The 19,746-nt window shown below is 45.5% G+C and overlaps 1 protein-coding gene across 1 annotated transcript in view; it reads left to right on the top strand.

The window, feature by feature from the left end:
• The window catches only part of LOC119393105 (uncharacterized), a 95,417-nt gene extending 76,923 nt beyond the window's left edge, over window positions 1–18,494 (top strand). The window contains exons 17-26 of the mRNA XM_049415862.1: window positions 1,401–1,587; window positions 2,825–2,970; window positions 4,899–5,022; window positions 5,385–5,499; window positions 5,722–5,858; window positions 6,886–6,987; window positions 12,596–12,764; window positions 15,388–15,488; window positions 16,256–16,411; window positions 17,752–18,494. Of these exons, the coding sequence (XP_049271819.1) occupies window positions 1,401–1,587; window positions 2,825–2,970; window positions 4,899–5,022; window positions 5,385–5,499; window positions 5,722–5,858; window positions 6,886–6,987; window positions 12,596–12,764; window positions 15,388–15,488; window positions 16,256–16,411; window positions 17,752–18,096 (1,582 nt within the window). The 3' untranslated portion in view covers window positions 18,097–18,494. The remainder of the gene's footprint in view (window positions 1–1,400; window positions 1,588–2,824; window positions 2,971–4,898; window positions 5,023–5,384; window positions 5,500–5,721; window positions 5,859–6,885; window positions 6,988–12,595; window positions 12,765–15,387; window positions 15,489–16,255; window positions 16,412–17,751) is intronic.
• Window positions 18,495–19,746: the final 1,252 nt, after the last annotated feature.

Genomic DNA, 19,746 nt, shown 5'->3' on the forward strand with positions numbered 1-19,746 from the left:
TTCCGCTTTTCGGCCTCATAAGCAGTGATGCCAACCCTGGGGATTTATCCCTAGATCTGGAGATTTTGTACCTCTTTCAGAGATTCGGCGTCTTTTTATTGAATCTAGCTATTTTTCTGAGGCTCTTGAAATGTTACATTACGCAGCCTAATGACAGGCTTTACTGATTAATCTGCGTCAACTAGAAAGGCTATAAAAAGGGAAATTTTCGTTATTTGCTCTTTTTCACTCAGGAAAGCTTTGTTCTTCTGCTGGGCCGGGTGAAGGCGAGATTATTATATGCTGGATGCTGGGGGAACTAAAACTTTGTCTGTCAACGTGGTTTTTGGGCTAGTTTGTTAAATGCATAAAAAGGTGTCGTAGCGCTAGTAGACACGGACAAGGAAGACACAACAGCGCTCGCTCCGTTGTGTCTTCCTCGTCCGTGTGTGCTAGCGCTGTGACAACTTTTCAAACTTTGTCGTGGTAAGCGTTTAGCATGCACGCGCATATCATTATGAGCGTCCTGAGTGACTGCTTCTCTGTGAAACAAAGAGAAATTTTTCTTGTAACGTACATGAAAACGTGCCGAGTTCACGCTCGCCGCGTGCCTTCACCGTACAAAATCTCCATGTCTAATAACTTCTGGACCAGCAGAATTTAAGAGAAAGAGAGCGAAATTATAAGACTGACAGTTGGGCGAGTTGGTACTGATACATTATTATGAAAACGGCGTGACGGAAAGAGACGAAAATGCTGTTTGTGTGTTTTCAGTCTTTCCGTCCCGCCGTTTTCATAAGGGCGGAAATAGCGACAAATATATTTCGCCAAATGTGAAGCTCATTGAAAGTACACAGGGTGGCTATCAGCCATTAAGAAAGGGCCCGTGTATAAATCAATTGCCAATCATGCAACATTGATTGCAAATGTAGAAAATTAGAAATTGACCGCCACCTACGGCAAGCACAGGAAAGGTGCTACAAAGTTGCAATTAATCCGAACGATCATATCTATGCCTTCAATGAATGGGAAAAGAGAACTTGACAAATCTGTCTGTCTTTGTAACAACTGGCGCCATCTGCAAGCGCTTTATGTGCAGAAAATATAGACAAAGGACCTTCCGTAGTTGTCAATATGTTGCTTTTGACGTCCAATAAGGTTCAGAAGAATTGGGCCAAAGATCGACCTATCTTTATACTTTTTTAAATATGAATTTGCACGAATAACGACATTAAAAAGTGAATCTAGGGTTTTTTTATTGCAATCTAGGGTATTTTCAGCGGTCAATACAGGTATCAGACGTTAACTTTGGTTGGCATCACTGCTCATAGCAGCACACATGATTACGACCGAATGATTCTGAAAGCACTGCAATCACTGGCAACCTTCCCAATGACCAATCACAAGCTTTCTTTTTGCAGCGACAAAGGCTACGCGGGAGAAGTTCATATGAACGGCTACGTGCGCGAACGAGAGCTGTTCAACAAGCAAAGCTGCTACGTGATGCAGGAGGATCGCCTGTTGCCGGTTCTGACGGTATGCGAGGCCATCTCTATGAGCGTGGAACTGCGAATGCCTAACATTGAGCCAAAGGACAGGGCCAAAAAGGTATGCACGGCGGGGCACTTTGCATATTTACTATATATTCTTTAAAAACCCAAATACAGGAACGAAATGAAAATTCGGCAACATGGTGTACTCACAGGGGCTACTTCGCTTAGTGCATTAAGCAGCGCACCTGGCGCTTGTAATGGCAGATGTAATTCACTCAGCAATATATTACTTCTTACGCGTTTGGCAATTTTGAGTGATAACTTTTAGGGGGAACTGCGAGCGCTTGTCAGAGGCGTGTGTGGATGTGTGTTTGTGGTGCTGCGTAAAATTTCACAAATTTTTGAATGATTATAACTGGGCAGTGTGGTGCATCGTGCGAAAACAATACAAATAATCAATCGCATAATATTTCTGTATACATTTATATGCACAACGAAATCAGAGAATTTCCAGAACAAAGCTAAACTTATGTCAACAACGTGACGGTAGAAACGATGCAAAACAACGGAAATTGTTGAATATGACACTGCAGTTCAGTTTCACGCTATAAAACCAGGCCAGTGGAAATGAAGGAGGGTTGTTTTTAGCTAATAAAAAAAGTGTGCGAGCACCTTAGCGGTCTGAGATTCTCTAAAGATTCCACATTGATAGAACCTTTCTCGCTCTTTCTTTTCATACCTTAATCCCTTTCACCCACAGGAGGGTAGCAAATCGCACGCGCGTCTGGTTGACCTTCTCCCTTTCCCTTCTTTTCTCCTCCGCTAAAAGAGGTGGAGAAAGAGGCCGCCAATCTATCGGTTGTCCCGTCTGCTTGTGTGTTTCAGTTTCAATGAACTACGCCGCCCGTATTAGCGGCGCAGTTAATTGAAACCGAAACACTCTTGTCTGTTCAAAAACCCATCTTTCATGAAGAATACTTAACAAATACCTCAACTTTCTTTCGTCCTAAGCCTTCTTCTCTTCTCGCATCTTGGCTAAAATGTTATAAAATTGATTGGTCAAATGGATAACGTTGAAAACAGTGTCTGGCCCGTGCTTTGTACATAGCGCCTTATAAAATGAACATAGTGAATACTTTACACCCCGTAGTGCTAAGGCAAGAAAATGCGCACAACTCTCGGTCCTGTCAGGACTGTTGAAAGCTTTATTATAAACGTCTCCTTGTGAGCATTCTGATAGAAACTGCTAATGATGTTATATGTACCTGCTTCCTGACCATACAGCGGCTTGCAGTCAGGTAGCATATACGAGGAAACGAAAAAGCAGCCTTTTCCTACGCTGCCGCCCGCAGGTTGAGCAATCAATACATGAATGGGGCCTGGAGGAGTGCCGCCACACTATCACGGAAAACCTGTCCGGTGGCCAACGGAAGCGGCTGGCCATCGCCCAAGAGCTGGTCAACAACCCACCTGTTGTCTTCCTCGACGAACCGACCAGGTTGTCCCACGTTCAGATGTCTTGACCCAGCCGCATAACCAACCGGCCAGCTTCATCACGAGTGCCTTACATAAGAAAGGGCAAGAAAATAAAAAGAAACTAACATGAGGCGGAAAAGATGACCGAACGCTTCAAGAAAAAATCTTAGCTCTCGCACACCGTTGGTTTTGGCTAATCGTAACATGACCTAGTTTGATAGTTTATCTTTCTGCCGACGCCTCATATCGTTAGATGCATTTCTGTAGCGGTGTGCTACACTGTACACGGTAATTTTTTGACCGCCATTCACAGAATTCGTTAAAATCACGTGCAGCCAACGGACACTGAATAAAAGAAAGCTCGGGGGAACTTGACGAAATACAGAAACAGTTTCTTTAGCCTCACTGTCTTTTGGCTTCACCATGTGGTTGTACAGACAATAGTCTGACGGAATGCCGTCTGGTCGAGGACGAACATAGTAAAATAAAAGAAAATGCCGACCAAGGCAAAAGACACAACTTTTAAAAGACGTATCGGCTCCCGTACGGGAGCATTGTTCACAATGACAGCAAACGGCGTCCTATGCGCTTCGTAAGTACGTGCTATCGCGTGTAGCAGGTAGAATATGGGACAACAGAGGCGCGGCCATCTCCCACACTATATATATATGCGTTTATACATTTTAGCAATTGCTGCTTGCAACATGTCCTTTCCCGTCTTGTAACGTAAAAAGAAAGAGGCTTACAGTATTAGGAAGGAAGAAAGCTGTTTGCAGCAGTGCAAATACTCCGACAGTGAGTTGCAGGAAGAACACAAGGGGAAGGAAAGAACCGAAGCAACGAAACTAAGCATAATACAAGGCAACACTTTGGCGCGATGCATGTCGAAAGCCACGGGTAAGCCAGGAAAGCGAACCAGCATACGTTCACGGCAACACGAAAGGAAAATAAATAAAACATAGCTGTAAAGATATGTAACAAGAAAGCGCACGCATTCTCTACGGTGATATTCACGGTGTCGCGCTTTCGGCAAGGAGGATAGATTAACAAACGTTTAACGAGGACTCGTCTCAACGACCTCAAAACTATTCTTTCTTTCTTTTCTTGCATAGGCCGAAGAAAGTTCATGCGTCCGGCCGTCTGTCTTTTCGATATCTCTATGTGCACTCCCGTCTTCACAGCAGTGTTACGACAACACTGTGCCATGGCACCAACTATATTTTTTATTAATAAAACACGAGCGTTATACATACATTTCACGCTGACCTAGTAACGTGAGAGTCATTTCGACGGCTTTAGTTCACTGCGAGCTTGCTACACAATTAAGACCAGGCAAATATGATTTACACGCATGAACTTAAGTTTTGGATAAGAGAGATAAGATTCTTTAATGAAATGCCCGGAGAGGTTAGCCTGGTTTGTCGCCTGGCTTGCTACTCCAGGTGTCGGGTGATTATGGTATATACAATGATCACATATACACCATATACACACAAATAGTACATAGAGTCACAAACACACTTATATACATAAGAAGAGTCCTTCACAGGCTTTGGCTGAGCTGAGTGTTCTTCAAAAACGTAAATCACGAAGAGATATATGGGTTAATGAGCAGATACAAATACTGCTTTCACTTGATGGTCGTGCCGGAGTGGAAAGCAGCATAACAGATAAAAACTTTCGCTAGCCTATTTATGCAAGGGCCGCCAGATATTGTTACGGTTATGTAACTGCATGAAGACTTCGACAACAGATTTCTTGTTAGCGTTTCCTGTGCTCAGTTCGTTCGACCATAAAGAGACGAACATTTTACAAGCATGTTTCCGACCTATATATCTGTTATTTCGCTGAACGTGCAGAAAAAAAATGCCAGTATTGAGGTGCACGTTGAAGCCTACCCAGTGGTTTGTTTAACACGCTGTAATACTTTGTTGTTTCTCTTGAACGCAGCGGTCTGGACAACGTATCTAGTCTTATGTGCATACGGATCCTCAAGCGGATGGCATCCATGGGGCATACGGTTGTTTGCTCCATACACGCCCCCAGTGCAAAGATATTCTCTTATTTCGACATGGTAAGAATAATAATAATCTGCTCACTCACCTAGACAGGAAAAAGTAATTTAGGAAATCCGCAAAAAATGATCATCAGGCTGTTCCTTTTCATCGGCGCAGTAGGCGATGTTTACAAGTTATGTAAAAGGTGTGTTTACTTAATCTTAGCCCATCTGGTGACGCTGCGGGTTGTTTAATATGTTTGTCCATGGGATCCGCTTGAAAGTCATCGCAGTGATTATTTAATGCGAATATTACGGACGCGCTTATGTCAAGCTGATAGGACAATGCTAACTGCCTCTATATCGAGTGACATAGACTGGTGGGGAGGGGGGGGGCGTGATACGCAGAGAAGTCACTCAAGCGGTCGCATTCTTTACAGCTGTATATGGTCTCCAAAGGGCGGTGCATTTATAACGGTGAAGTGGATAACCTTCTGGGATTCCTTTCGAGGCACGGACTGGAGTGCCCGCAGTATCACAACCCAGCCGACTACAGTAAGTCTGGCTACAAGAAGCACCTTCTTAAAACATCGATGCATTGTGTATACTCAATATTAACTTTTCTTTTTCTCAGTTAAGACGCCATTTTATTACTGGTGCGCAACTTATCTACTTATCTTGTTGTGCATAAATTAGGCGCCATAAGCAGCTTGAAATTCATCTTTACGTAGGCTTTGTTAATAAATGTGCTCACTGTGTTTATCATTCTGGCCACAGTCTGCGAGATAGCATCCGGCGACTACGGCGACTGCTGCGACAGGTTGAGCCGCGAGTGCGAGATCCCAGAGCCGGATAAAAACGCGGTCGTCCAAGGAACACGATCAAAGTACGGCGGAGTGATCATGACTAGCGAGGTACGTCGTGCAGGTATTGAAAGCCCACTGATCTGGAAGACACGAACTTGCATTTGCTGGCTTAAAAATAGATGTGGTAAAGCAGTGCGTTCCCTACAAAAGAATATTGAAGCTGCCACTTTTTCCCCTTGCAGCGTTTCGAGACCATCATTATATCTGCTCACGGTCGCGGAATTCATTGAATTAACAAAAATGAGAGGACGCTTAAGCGTCGAATTTAAGAGTGGAATGCAATAGCGTTTCGGGCACCATTTGCATCATCATCTCATTCGCTTGCCATGCTTCTTTTCTCGGTGGAAACCTCAACCGTGCAGCAAGGAAGGAACGTCTGTGCGCGTGACGTTTGGCGTTGTAATCACTTAATGCAAGTACAGCTGCGAAGTACACAATACGCCATAATTCATATTGAAAAGTAGCAGTGGTGTAGCCGGGGGGGAGGGTGCACACCGCCCCCCACCACGCAAATTTTTTATTTATTTATTTATTTATTTATTTATTTATTTATTTATTTATTTATTTATTTATTTTTGCCATGGCATACACAGCACAAGATGACACTCGACCACATTAAGAATCAGCAAACTCACAGCTAGACTCAGAACTTTACAGACTTCCCCATTACATCATTTCGCTTTCATCGTCACGAAGTCACACGAGAAGAGTACAGCTGTGAGTGTACAGCCAGTTTCAATTAGCAACACTTGTGTTTGCACGCATTAAAATGACAATGAAATGGTCCTGTGCGATATGTCGTTACAGCCGCATAGATATTAGCCGCGACAACTGTTGGCAACGTTCGGCGGTTTTAAACGTGAGCAAATTGTCGATAATTTATCTTGTGTTTCTTTATCACGCTATATCTGTATTTTCATATTTTATTCAAATGAAACAAGTAATCAGCGAAATTCGCCCCAGGCGTCGGCCTTTTTCACGCTGTTCCTCTTATTATATTAGATTTAAATAGCAAGTTCAATATATTACTATTCATTTTGCCCTGCAGCGATTAACGCTTATTTTCATTCGACAGCAAAAAGCAGAAGCCTACAGAATGTACACCTTCAAGGTCAACCAGTTCCACCAGTTTCGGGTCTTGCTGAAACGGTGCTGGCTTTCAGTTTTCCGCAACAAGGTGTGTACCCTCTTCAAGAGTAATATGCTGTTCTTGAGTAACGTTTGCCTTAGCCTTTCATGCCTTAAGCATAGTTTTTGGACAAGGGATCCTTCATTATTTTTGGACACATCAACGTTGGAGCTAGGGAGTAGCCGGTGCCTATTTTTGTGCCAACATCTCCTTACACCATGCCAATAAAAAAAAAAAAAACATTGGCGTTGTGTGAACACCAAACTATAGACCTTTATAACGTGGTGTAACCTTCTCTTGCTTTTTGTTTTTTACCGCATAGCGCTGACAAAAATAATGCTTTCAGTGAGAAAATCTTTCTTTCGTTCATCGTCGACGGAGGCTGGGACGGGACAGAGGGGACAATCCCATTCCTCCGTCTGGGCCCGGAGGAAAACAGCCCGAATGCTCATACAGCATAACACTCATAACACAGAAGCTTTAAACAAACTACAGGTCACCGCACAACAAACAAGACTTCTAAGTAGAAATGGCCACTAAAAACCAAGGAATGAAGGAACCAGACTTACGCAAATTAATCCATGCCTTTGTAATCAGTAGAGTCACCTACTCGTTCCCCTATACTACCACCTAAGAAAGAGGGATCTGGAAATACTAAACTGTCTGATTAGACAAACCTATAAGCGTGCTCTGGGACTTCCCAGGTACGCAAGCACAGGAAAACTACTGCGTTTGGGTAACCACAATACAGTAGAGCAATTAATCGAAGGACACCTAACGGCCCAAGAAGGCTTTCACGCACCAAGACAGGCTTGCAGACACCCAGCCGCTTCGGCCGACGCACTAGTCACACATTCAACAATATGCTTTTCTTACCAGCGGCAACTCGTGCACACCATACGATTAAACCTTTGCCCAAAAATATGCTGGCAGGAATACATGATGAAAGAAGAAATGCAAGGGCAGAAACACTCGAACAAACCTTTCAGGATCGCCCAAATGTTGACGCTGCTCGACAGGCGAGAGGCCGTTACACCGTATGCGCGGTGACCGGCCACGGGGAGCCACATTAAAACAGCCCCAGCTTTAGAGGCAGAGGAAGCCGTCATCGCGCTGGCCACCTCAGTCCAGACAACTAATTTTTTATTATTATTTATTCAATACTGCGGACTCATGGTCCATGCAGGGTAGTTAATACAAATACAAATACAAAAGAAGTAGCAGTGACACAAGAACAATAAAGGGTGAAGAACGTTATTTTGCAGTTTGATTACATGTATCGGTAAGGCAGTTCCATTCACTAATGATCCTCGGAAAATATGAAAACCTAAATAGGTCAGTGCGAGCAAAATATGGGGTTAAGGCGTTTGGGTGTTGGTGTCAGGTGGGCCTGCTAATTAGGGGCGTCAAATACGGGGATGGATCTAGAGCTAGTCTTTTGTTCCAAAGTTGATAAAGAAATTCTAATCTAGCTTTTTGCCTTCGTGCCTCTAATAATGGAACGTAACTGGTTTGCATTAAATCTGAGGGCGAATTAATATTACGCTTAGTGTAAGGGTCCCATACTATGCACGCGTACTCTAGTCTTGGTCGCACAAGGGCAGTGTAGCAGAGCAGTTTGTGGGAGCAGTTTTAAGTTTATGTTTAAGGAGAGATAGTTTGCGAAAGGCAGGTGAACAAATATTATCAGTATGGAGATTCCAAGATAAGTTAGAAGTAAGTGTCACGCCGAGGTACTTGTAGAAGCGTACTTGTTGAAGTGGTGAAGTATATAAGTATATGATATTGGATTTTTTTTACGAGTTACTGGAAGGCAGACGCATTTTATCGCGTTAAGACACATTCCCCATTCATTGCACCATTCATGTATATTGCACAGGCTACTATTCAGGTCGTTGTAATCGTCATTGGAACTAATTTCTCCAAAAAAATACAATCATCTGCAAACAATCTCATTTCTACACTAGGGTGGATAACATCAACAATATCATTGATATACATTAGAAAAAGCAAAGGGCCTAACACACTGCCCTGTGGTACGCCAGATGTGACCGGAAGACAGTCTGAACGTTGACCCCGTACATCAACGTACTGTTTGCGGTTATTTAGATATGCGGGAATTCATGAAACAAATATTTCTGGTACACCTATTGTTCTAAGTTTATAAATCAGTTTATTATGAGGAACTTTATCGAAAACTTTACAGAAATCTAAGAAGAGCATATCTATCCTACCGTGTCTATCGAGAGTAAATGCAAGAGAATGAAACAATGAGACGAGTTGAGTTATGGTTGATAATCCTGTCCGAAAGCCACGTTGATGTTTGGTCAATATTGAGCGCTCTTCGAGGAAGGTGGTTATACTAGTAGCTATGATGTGTTCGATAATTTTGCAACATTGCAAATTTAGGGAAATAGGAGGGTAATTTCCTAGTGCTGAGCGGTCTCCCTTTTTAAAGATTGGCACGATTCGGGTTGTCCTCCAAATTACATCTTGAGTGATTCTAAAAGGGCGCTAACGAACTTCATGATGGGCTGTGTTGGGCCGATCGCGGCCAACATCCTCAAAAATAACAAACGCAGGAATAAGATGCAACTTGTATGGGTGCCCGCTCACGCTGGGAATCCGGGGAATGAGGTGGCCCACCGTGTAGGCCGAGGTTTAATAAACCGGGAGGTGCAATCCTCAACCCACACTTCCCGCAGGAAGGAATGACCACATATAATGAAATTACAGCATATTATAGAGAGAACCGCAAAACATACGCGGCTCCACATGCAGACCTCACAAGGTAACAGACTACGATCTGGAGGCAAATCAAAGCAGATTCTTTTTCCAGCCCTCATCGGCTGTCTAAAATTTACCCAGTAGAAATTCAACCAAACTGCCGACATCGCGGCTGCCTGAAGGCTATCCAAAATCACATTCTTTGCGAATGCGAGGGGAACCCACCTCCAAGAGCAATACTGCCAGCTTCATCCCTCCACACGTGGGAGTCACTCCTGTCAACTGACCACCGCATTCAGGCAGAAGCGATTAACTGGGCCGAAACGGTCGTGGCAAGCTGCTGGCCACCACACTTCGAACCATCGGCAAGCTAAATTCAACGACCTCGTTGTGCCGTCAAGAAAGTTGTTTCTCTCTCTGCCGGACAAGTTTTGTAATAGTTTATTCTGCTCTACTCGTTCACCGACGCCGTTGATTACTCTGCTCCACTGCGTAAACATTAGTGGGAGCCAACTTGTGTTAGACATCACTCATTTATCACTGCCGGCTGCTTATCCATAAAGTAATATCAATGGGCCAAACAACCCGTCTATTCTGTCGTATTTCTGCAGTGGGTAATATTATTCCTAAAGCGCATAAGGAAAGTAACGCTGTAACTAGATACCTCATAGCTTCAAGATACCATGACGTGAGATTAGAGAAATAGAAGACCTGCGGCGCTGTTCCTTCTTTTTTATTGCAAACAATATTCAAGCAATAACAAGCCCGAAGGTGAAGAAATGATTGCAAGCTCAGACACCTTGTTAAGGTTTGCTTTGGGTGTGAAAACTTGAAAAGAAAAACAAAACAGGTAGTACACAATACCAAAGAATTGCGAATACTTTTATTGCGTAACGAACAGAGATGTTAGCACCACTTTGTGTCAGTTTGCGTCTATTTATTGCACATTTAGGATGTGTCCTAGCATGTAATCGCTATGCAGCCAATACGAAAAATCTCTCTTTGAACCAAAGTTGAAGTTCGAATAAAGCGCATGAGCAGTGGTGAGCATAAAAGAGAATTCGTTGTCTGCGTTGCATGTTTTGTTTAGAAAAAAAATTGGTGAAGCTTGCATTAAGCAGTAAGCACTAAGGCCGGGCAAGCCTTGAAACAGCGAAACTAGACGATTCTGAACACTAATCTGGTTGCTTCTAGGTTATTTCTAGGCCTCAGCTAGGTGATGAGGGCTGTTGCTAGGTTGCTTCTAGGTCGTTGCTAGGCTTTAGTTATAGGTGATGCTAGTTTGTTTCTACTTTGATTGTCAGCGCAGAGAGGTTCGAGTTAAACCACACACAGTCACAGGATGTCCAAACTCTAGAGACAGAAACTCGCGCTGAAACCAAGCGCTCACACCTCTCATACAGTCACAGACAGGACACGGATGTCCATACTCAAGTGACAGAAACTCGCGCTGAAACCAAGCGTTCGCACCTCTCATAGATCTACGGGCAGGTCGTCGTTGGCGTAGGCCTTCCATCGCTTCGGGGTCTTCTGCCGCTGCCGTTGCCTTTCCCGTTCCCTAGTGTTGCGCTAACTGTTGCCTTCTTCCTTTTTATTGGACAAGTGGTGAGTAATGGGATTCAACCAACTTCTGTGGCACATACCCGTTTGATGGGCTAACTGTTGTCTTCTTCATTTTTAGTGGACCAGTGGTAAGTAGTGAGATTTAGCCAATTTCTGTGGCACATAACTGATTGGCCGCACAGGATACGCCGCACAAATTACCGCCGCCTTAAACAGCTTCGCTGTTGAAATGGAAACCAGGGAGAGCCAGTTGTCTCTGAAGTAACAATTGTGTACATATGTGTACAATAACGTGCACAATTGTCTCTGAAGTAAAGCCACGTTGATTAATATTGTGCTCATAAAAAATTTGCATTGGCTTAGCTCGGCTATGCCAGGATATACGTAGCGTTAGCAAAGGTTCAGCTGATTATTCTTAGCTTTCCAGATTGTCCAGGATTATTAGCCTTCTTCTGTTTATTCTTCGTACGCTGAACCGTTAATTGCCAGGCGACTACTTCGGGATCCGATGAGATAAGCTTCTCGGCTCTTCTGCGCCGTTGAGCAGCCTTTGCGCAGCCTTTGCGCTCTCCTTCTCCATGACGTTACCCACCTGCAAACGCCAGTCAGAGGCGCTATCACGCGGCTCCAGCGCAGTGTAAGACGGCGACTGCACAGCGAAGGCGAATAGCTGCGCGCGCGCCGGCGCCAGTGTGTCTACCATGGCTACGACGTCAGTCCTCTCGAATTCGCAGACCAGCAGCGACAAGTCACGCGCGTCGGTGGCGGAGTATGCGCGCGCGCCGGCGCCAATGTGTCTGCCGCGGCTACGACGCCACTCCTCCCGAACGCGCAGACCAGCAGCGGCGAGTCGCGCGCGGGGGTGGCGGAGAGCGCGTGCGATCGCGGTGGCGGAGAGCGCGGAGTGCGGTGAGCCAGCTGTGTGACATCACGGATCCTTGCGCATGCGCAGCACGGCTCATGAGAATCCACGCGAAATCGGCTCCGGCTAGGCAAGTGTAGCTACGCTACAAAAAATGTAAATGATTTTTGGAGTAGTTGTACTCAGCTGTCCCTATAATGAGATCGCACCCCGTCGTATATATTACAATTTGACGACGTATTGTAAGGTATGCGATCAACTAGCAACGGAGGCACTGTTGGCAACTTTTTTGGACCTGTCTTCACGTCCATATTTTGCTTACATCTGTTACTTCTCAGTATATGGAGCCTCTGGTGATGGCACTTGAGTTTACGATGCGCCGAATTTAACCAGCTTGACTACGCCACAACTTCAGCTGCAGCGCATGCATTAAAATATTATATCTCAGTGTACTTCAGTTGTTCGGCACAGTGTTTGTGAAATCTCCTGCGCGCACCTATTCAGGTGGCCACACCACTGCGACTTCTGGCATACGCTGGCTTCGCTGTATTCATTGTGATGCTGTTCTACGACATCGGTCGCAAGGCGACCACAGTGACCAACAACGTCACCATGTTCTTCGCCGTTACCTGCATCTGCGTCTTCCAGTCAGTCCTACCCGCCGCCATTGTATGTGAGTATCTGGCAGTTTCCTTTAAAGGGACCGACAGCTTATCACAACGTGTGATTAGATCCTGGTAAAAATTAAAAGACAGTGAAATATAGTGACAGATTCTAGCATCCTTTTCGCCTTGTGAGTAGGATTTACACGTTTGAATCGTGTTTAAAAGTAACAAAAACCGGTATGTGGTGCAGCCTAGAGGAAGAGCCTTCAAGCTGAATTATGGAGTCGATCATTTTTTGCTGAACATAGTCACGTAGTCTGATGCTGTCTTGCGTGCCATAATTAGTCCTGAAAATTAGAGTATGTATATTATTATCTATCCCCGCTCTATATTGTGCTGCTTACGAGGTAAAAGGAGTTACACGGTGAGAAGCGGCGCTGCCTTCGCGGTAACCAGTGGAACATGTGGAGCCGCGGCGCATGCTCGCGGAGTGCACGCATGCGCAGCAAACCGCCGTGCGTGAACACGAACCGCTCTCGCTCTCGCTCTCACTGTTTGCAGCAAGGGTTGTCACTTGTGTTTACGACTTCATATTCGCCGCAGATTCAAAAATTCTTATTACAAGTGTTTCACGGCGTTTTCCACGTTACCGTTCCGTGATTAGACACTCTCACCGGTAAGCTTTCCATTGCGCTAAAGAAAATGGGCACCATAAAAATTGGTTGTCGGTCCCTTTCACACAGGCTTAACTTCCATGGTGTGACTGTTGATGAACTACTTTTGAAGTTTTTGAATGCTAAAACTCGTATGTGATTGGTGATAAGTGACACTTACATTGGGCTGTGGTGCGGTGATATGAGAGCACGGAATAGCACCGTACGCGGGATAGCTCAAGGAACACCGGAATGTACATTTTCGCGTCGCGCTGCGCGCTTCTTCATAGCGTGCCCGCGCCTCGCTTAAAAGAATAAATAAAGAAACAAAGAAAAGACTCACAGGGTCTGTTATGCACCCGCCTCAGTCGAAAGCCTTCTTCTTCTTTTTCTTCTAAGTCGATGTACTGAACCTCCCTCCCACGCCCCCCTCCGAAAGCTTTCTGCAACTAACGTGATTTTGCAATGCCTCCAGGATCGGAGGCATTGCATGCTTTCTCCACTACACCTTGTTTCGCACTGCCTGCGGGATCGGCCCACCTTTGAACATGCAATGATGTCATGTGATGACGTCACAATTTGACGCCACGTTATGTGACGTCACGATGACGCAACAATTCGGCGATCTGTGACGTCATATGGTAGCGTCATCACGTGATTTTTTACATCACTCGTGCTGACGCCGCCGACGGGGACGCCGATGCGGGACGCCGGTCAATTTTCGCGTTATGTGAGGCATCTAAGACTTTCGCCCTAAAACGGTCATGCCTTCAAAATAACCTGAAAGGAGGAAACCGGGTGGGGAATTTGCCTGCAGATATCGTAAGGCAAGATCCGCCGGCAACCTCCAACATCCTCCTCCTCTAAGTATAGTCGTACCATCGTAGAAACAAGGAATTTTCTCGCTGATGCATTCGTGCACTTCGTGGGATGAGGACAATAGACAGTAATTCAATCGTGGGCCCAGCATCATAATCATCAGCCAAAGCATCACCACCGTGTGCAGCTTAGAGCACTGCACGGGCTCGGGCCTATCCGAAAACCCGGGCCCTATCCAGGTGCCAGGCCGGGCCGGGCCCGTGTCTGAAGTTTCGGGCTTAGGGTCGGGCTCGGGTTCGTGGTGGCGGACTCGGGTCGAGCCAGGCTTGGTTTGTGCTCAGTTTCCAAGAGTTTTCCACATATGTTGCGCATATATGTCCCACATATTTTATCTCGAAAAAACGCAGTTTTTATGTGGGGCAACGCATTTGGAGAAGTTCTGTGACGGTCAAGTACTGAACTTCTTTCGCTTCTTGCATGTGGGGTTACCTTTTATGTGAAACGGGCAGGCTAAAAAGAAATAGATAGGCGCTTATACATTTAGCATCTCACTATGCCGTGTTTTGTTTACATTTATCATAATTTAAATTGGAAATATATATTTTAATAGCAGTAATAAAAGTAATATAATAAATTTTTACCTATAACTCATCGCCACAAGAGCGATCACAGAGCTCCAATATGGGGAAACGTTCTTGAAAGTTCCAGCCATCCACTAAAACAAAATGTCTGCGCGGAGACACGCTGCACGGAATCACTATATAGAGAAACATTCTTTTTCCGTGGCTTCTTCACGGCTCGCAGTGGTCATGCGACGCGATAAGGAAGCGCAGAGCCTGCTTTGTGTGCCCACATTCTTAACGTTGAGCTTTCGTCTTATTCCGCTATATGGTGCGACAGCTACATGATACGTACGACCGCAACGTCGTTGCAATATGGGGGAATAGCATAGATCCATTAAAGGGACACTAAAGAGAAACAATGATCGATTGCTGCCGCCGGGTGCCCACCGGTAAAATATATGTACAAGCGCACTTCCGGCCTGGTGCTCGGCAGAACGAAGTACATAGTCGCTTGGGAGGGCACCCACCCTGTGGGAAATTGGCGACATGGGACCGCCAGACCTAAAAATAAGGTCATCCTCTTTTTCCTTCTTTCGGTATTTTGAGCCAGCGATAAAACAAACCCTTACGTACGCTACCTTTCCGTATTGTTGCAGTTCCAATGGAAGTATTAGTCCTGGCAAGAGAACAGCGGAACTGCTGGTACAGCCTCCACGTTTACTACCTGGCAAACTATATTGCCGAGATTCCTTTCTTGGTGAGTAACAAAATCATTGTTACTGCTCAACAACTAGGCAGCAGAAGGGGTCAGTTGGTGATCCCGTACACCACCTTGCTACAGGCGTTGTGTATTTGCAGCTTGTGCGTGTTACATACAATGTCGGGCACTACTTCCTGGATACATGAAAGTAATTCTACGTATAAAACGCCTTTTTATTTACGTACTTTTGGTACCTGCTTTAATTTCTTTTCAGAAGAGCCTCTAAAAGTACGACAGATGTTCTAACTGCATCATAGGTTGCATTACATTGGATAAGGAGTTCAGTTTGTTTGCAACTAAGAACTGTCACTTTTAATAAGACACACAGAAGCCACGAAAACAGAAATCTAGACGTGCCGTTTTGTTTTGACCAAACCGTGGCTATAAGGTTGCCGATGGCGCTATGAAAGCACATATCGCAATGTGTTATGATAGCTAGGGCTTGCCTATTCTGCAAAAGAGTGAATAAAAAAGAATAAAACAAGGCTGCAATAACCACTTCACCACTTGTCATTGTGCTCCACAATAAATGTCTTTTCCGGAGCATTTGGGGCGCTTTGTTGTGTGCATTCAAACTTCTGTACGCTTAGTTATGACGTCAGTTATGCGTGATAGCTGTTCCCACCTAATAAGTTATTAAATAAAGTTAGGTGTGCTAACTAATAAAGCTAAGTGTACTAGATGATTCGCACTTAATATATACGAGCAGTCCGCGTTTGTAACCGCGTCCAAAATCCTTTCTTCGCAACTCTGTTCTTTCTCAGGTCGTGCCCATAGCTCTGTTGATCGGCATCGTCTACTACCCGACGGGGCAGCCATTGGAGCTCTGGCGCATTGCTAGCCTGTTGCTGTTCAGCGTCCAGATCTGCTCCGTGTCGCAGGCCATGGCTCTCATCGTTTCCGCAGTCTCCAAGCTTCAGGTGAGATGACAAAATGATCGAAAGAACGTGTACGTTACGAGACGACGAACGCAGCAGTGGAATAACGACTGCGTAATTAAGCACGTATGAAAGGTACAAAAGTGGGAAATGAATGACAGGCTGTAATGGTATGTGCTGAACCAACAAGAGGACCGCACGAGCTACACGACATGTGCATTCCCAGGATTTGGGGACATCTGTGCGTGGCGCCATCTCCCAGCGGCAGCAACTGCGTCCTTCCATAACTTAATGGGGAATAGGCGAAAAAAAAATTATATCCCTTGAAAAAAGCTAGTTATCGAAAACGACACCGGGTTCTATACAGCGGAGACCTACTGGAACATTTCGGTAAAATTGCAGTATCGCACTACAAAGCGTTTGGCTCCCAAGGACAATTAAACACCGCCTATTAGAAACACATGGGGCCCCATTGTAAAATATTAAACACTATGTGACGCCACGCGGTTTGTAACGCGACACTGTAATTTTAACAGAATGTTCAAATAAGTCTCTGCTGTTAGAACCGGCAGTCGTTTCTCATAATTACCTTTTTTCGTCAGATATTATTTTTTTTTCGCCTATTTCCCATTCAGTTACGGCAGGCCACCGCTCTCTTCGACGAGAGATGGCGCTACGTGCACATATCCCCAAATCCTGGTCATGCAAATAAACTAATTGCCTGTCAATCACTACCTTGTTTTAACAAAAAAATAGTAGCGCAAAATTGAGACACGGATAGAACTTGCAGGACACACAAAGGTTTTTCGACAAGTAAAGGGTCTGCGTGTTTTGTTATCAGGCATTTCGGGGCAAGGCTAACACCATTAGGGTTTTCGAGTTCGCATCCCTCCATGGCTTCGCTTAATTTGTATGCATAAAGTATGCGTACAAGTTGTTTTCAACATGCATGTTCGCTTTAATAAGTTCCCAAAAGTCAGTTCTCTCCCAGTTGCAAGATTTGCATGCTCGGATCGATATAGACGTTTTAATGATACGTCGGCTGCTCGACAGCCGCTCTCTTTGGTATTACTTCAAGTCAGCTGCATATTACAGAACGTGGCGTGGCGCACTTGATGACTTGCAATCACCCTCCTTTGCCAGCCAGTAAGACCCCTCTTGCAGTAAAGCATCGCCAGCGAACACATGGGACCCGACGAAGTGGAACGACACGTATACACAGCCAGCAACTGACAGTTGTTATTATCAGTTGTTAGTGCGCCCTGTGTACATGTCGTTCCTCTTCGTCTGGTCCCTTGTGTTCGCTGGCGCTGCTTTACTGCAGGTATGAAGCAACAGTACCTCTTGACAAGTGACCCTCTTCTCTCTCGCTCCATGCACAGACTGCAGTGTTCATGGTCCTGCCAGTGGTGTCACCGGCCTACTTCTTCTGCGGCTTCTTTGTGCCGGCACATCTCCTCAGCCCGTACATACGATGGATGGCGGATGCGTCGTACATGAATTACGCGTACAACGGCTTGCTCCTGTCGATATACGGATACGGTCGTGAACACCTCGAGTGCGACGATTTCATCTGTCTCTACGAAGACCCCGCGCACTTCCTGGAGCTGGTCGGCGCTGCAGACAAGAAGATCCACGTGTTGACTCTCGTTTTGCTCGCGTTCGAGCTGGCAGCCAGGCTGACGGCTTTTGTCCTGCTCAAAATGAGGCTCTCCAGGAAGGAGTGAAGCTTGTGGTCAAGTTCCCCTTCTATGCCTGCATGTGTGCTGTGAGCGCCTGCCAAGACTCCTAGTTGACCAGCCATCGAGCTGGCAAATAATGTGGAATGTATAGGGCTCCGAGAGAGAGTGCAAATAACATTTGGTTGCTATGTCTGCATGTTTTGTACTGACTCTGTGATGTATATAACCGGAAGAGAAAAATTTTGATCCGCACTTGGCTCAGGCTGTATAGGTATGGAACCTTCAAATATCGCTAACAGTATCTGTAACACATGCTCGGTGTTGCTTAGCAGCGTGTTTCCATATTCTAGGGAATGCTAGAGCGGAACTTCCGGTCACCTTCACGTTCCGGAGAGTCACGTGACCTGAGCAGAAACGTAACGTGTGACGTCATACCAGCGCAGTAAAATTTGAATGAAAGGGAAAGGTCTTACAGTACGTTATGTTGGGCTAGTTGGTGCATCGTTACTTGAAATACGTGGGCCAACGTTGCAACTGAGAACAAACAAGAAGAGAAAGAAAGAACACCGTTCTTTCTGTCTCTTCTTGTTTCTTCTATGTCGCAACCTTGCGCCACGTATTTCAAGTAGGGAAAGGTTTTACCTGGCGTTGCATAAGTAACGCTATTTTGCCAGTGTCAGCGGTTGGCCCGTGTCAGTGGCGGTCCAGTAACCTACGCATTGGCGCTTGGCTATTTTGCCAGCGTCCCTATACTGCCAGAACCAGAGTCAACAGCGACGTGCCGCTCTACCACTGACGTAATATGTGACGTATCTGCTCAGATCCCGTGACTCTCCTGAATGTCACTGTGACAGGAAGTTCCACCATTGAGCTCATTAGGATATGGAAAAACACTGCTTAGTAATCCGTATCGTGACGCTCTACCGCCTGTCGTTATCTATGGCTGGATAGTTTCATGTCGTATATATGAAATATCACGCAGCGCAGCGAACGATCTGTGTGACGACCTCTAGTGAAGACAATTAATCCGGTGGGAAAGAATAAGCGCAGGGAAGCTTGGCGTGAATATTCCGCTCTAGTGAACGCAATACTAAGCGTGATATCTTGCTTGATTATGGCAAGATCAAGAAGGGAGCCGACGGATGGATACACGTTATAGATTTCAAAACAGGAGAAAGTGCCTCAGATCAGGCTGGCCGACGTTTCGATAGGGGACCTATCTTTGTCAAAGGCGCCTTGTCATCCCTGGCGTGTTAGTTTTATGGGGTTAGTGATGACGTCATGTCCAGCGGCGGCGTGTCTGTTGCTGTTGGTAATTGATGCCTGGAAAGAGAGAAACTCGAAAGCAGAGGAGTAGAGCCCTTGCCACATTTCAAGAGAGTTTGCAAACACGTTCGGGTCTGTCATGTCAGAGTTCAAGGTAGCTGCAAAGAAGGAAAAAAAGAGAGAAAAAAAAAACAAAAAGAGGGGGGGGGTCGGGTACAACCAAGCGAGAGGGCGAGTGCAGCCATCACAAAGAGCTGCAGAAGGTGGTGAGGAAGGGAACTACAGGCGGGGAGAAAAGAAAAAAAAAAAAAGAGAAACCGGGCGGTTTACGTTTAAATGTCCGCCAAGGAGCTGCAGAAGGTGGTGGGGAAGGCAGCTACAGACGACAAAAAGGTACTCGGGCGGCGTACGTTTAAAATGCCGCCTGCC

The sequence above is a fragment of the Rhipicephalus sanguineus genome, chromosome 5 (assembly GCF_013339695.2).
Source record: "Rhipicephalus sanguineus isolate Rsan-2018 chromosome 5, BIME_Rsan_1.4, whole genome shotgun sequence".
In the NCBI taxonomy this organism is placed as follows: domain Eukaryota; kingdom Metazoa; phylum Arthropoda; class Arachnida; order Ixodida; family Ixodidae; genus Rhipicephalus; species Rhipicephalus sanguineus.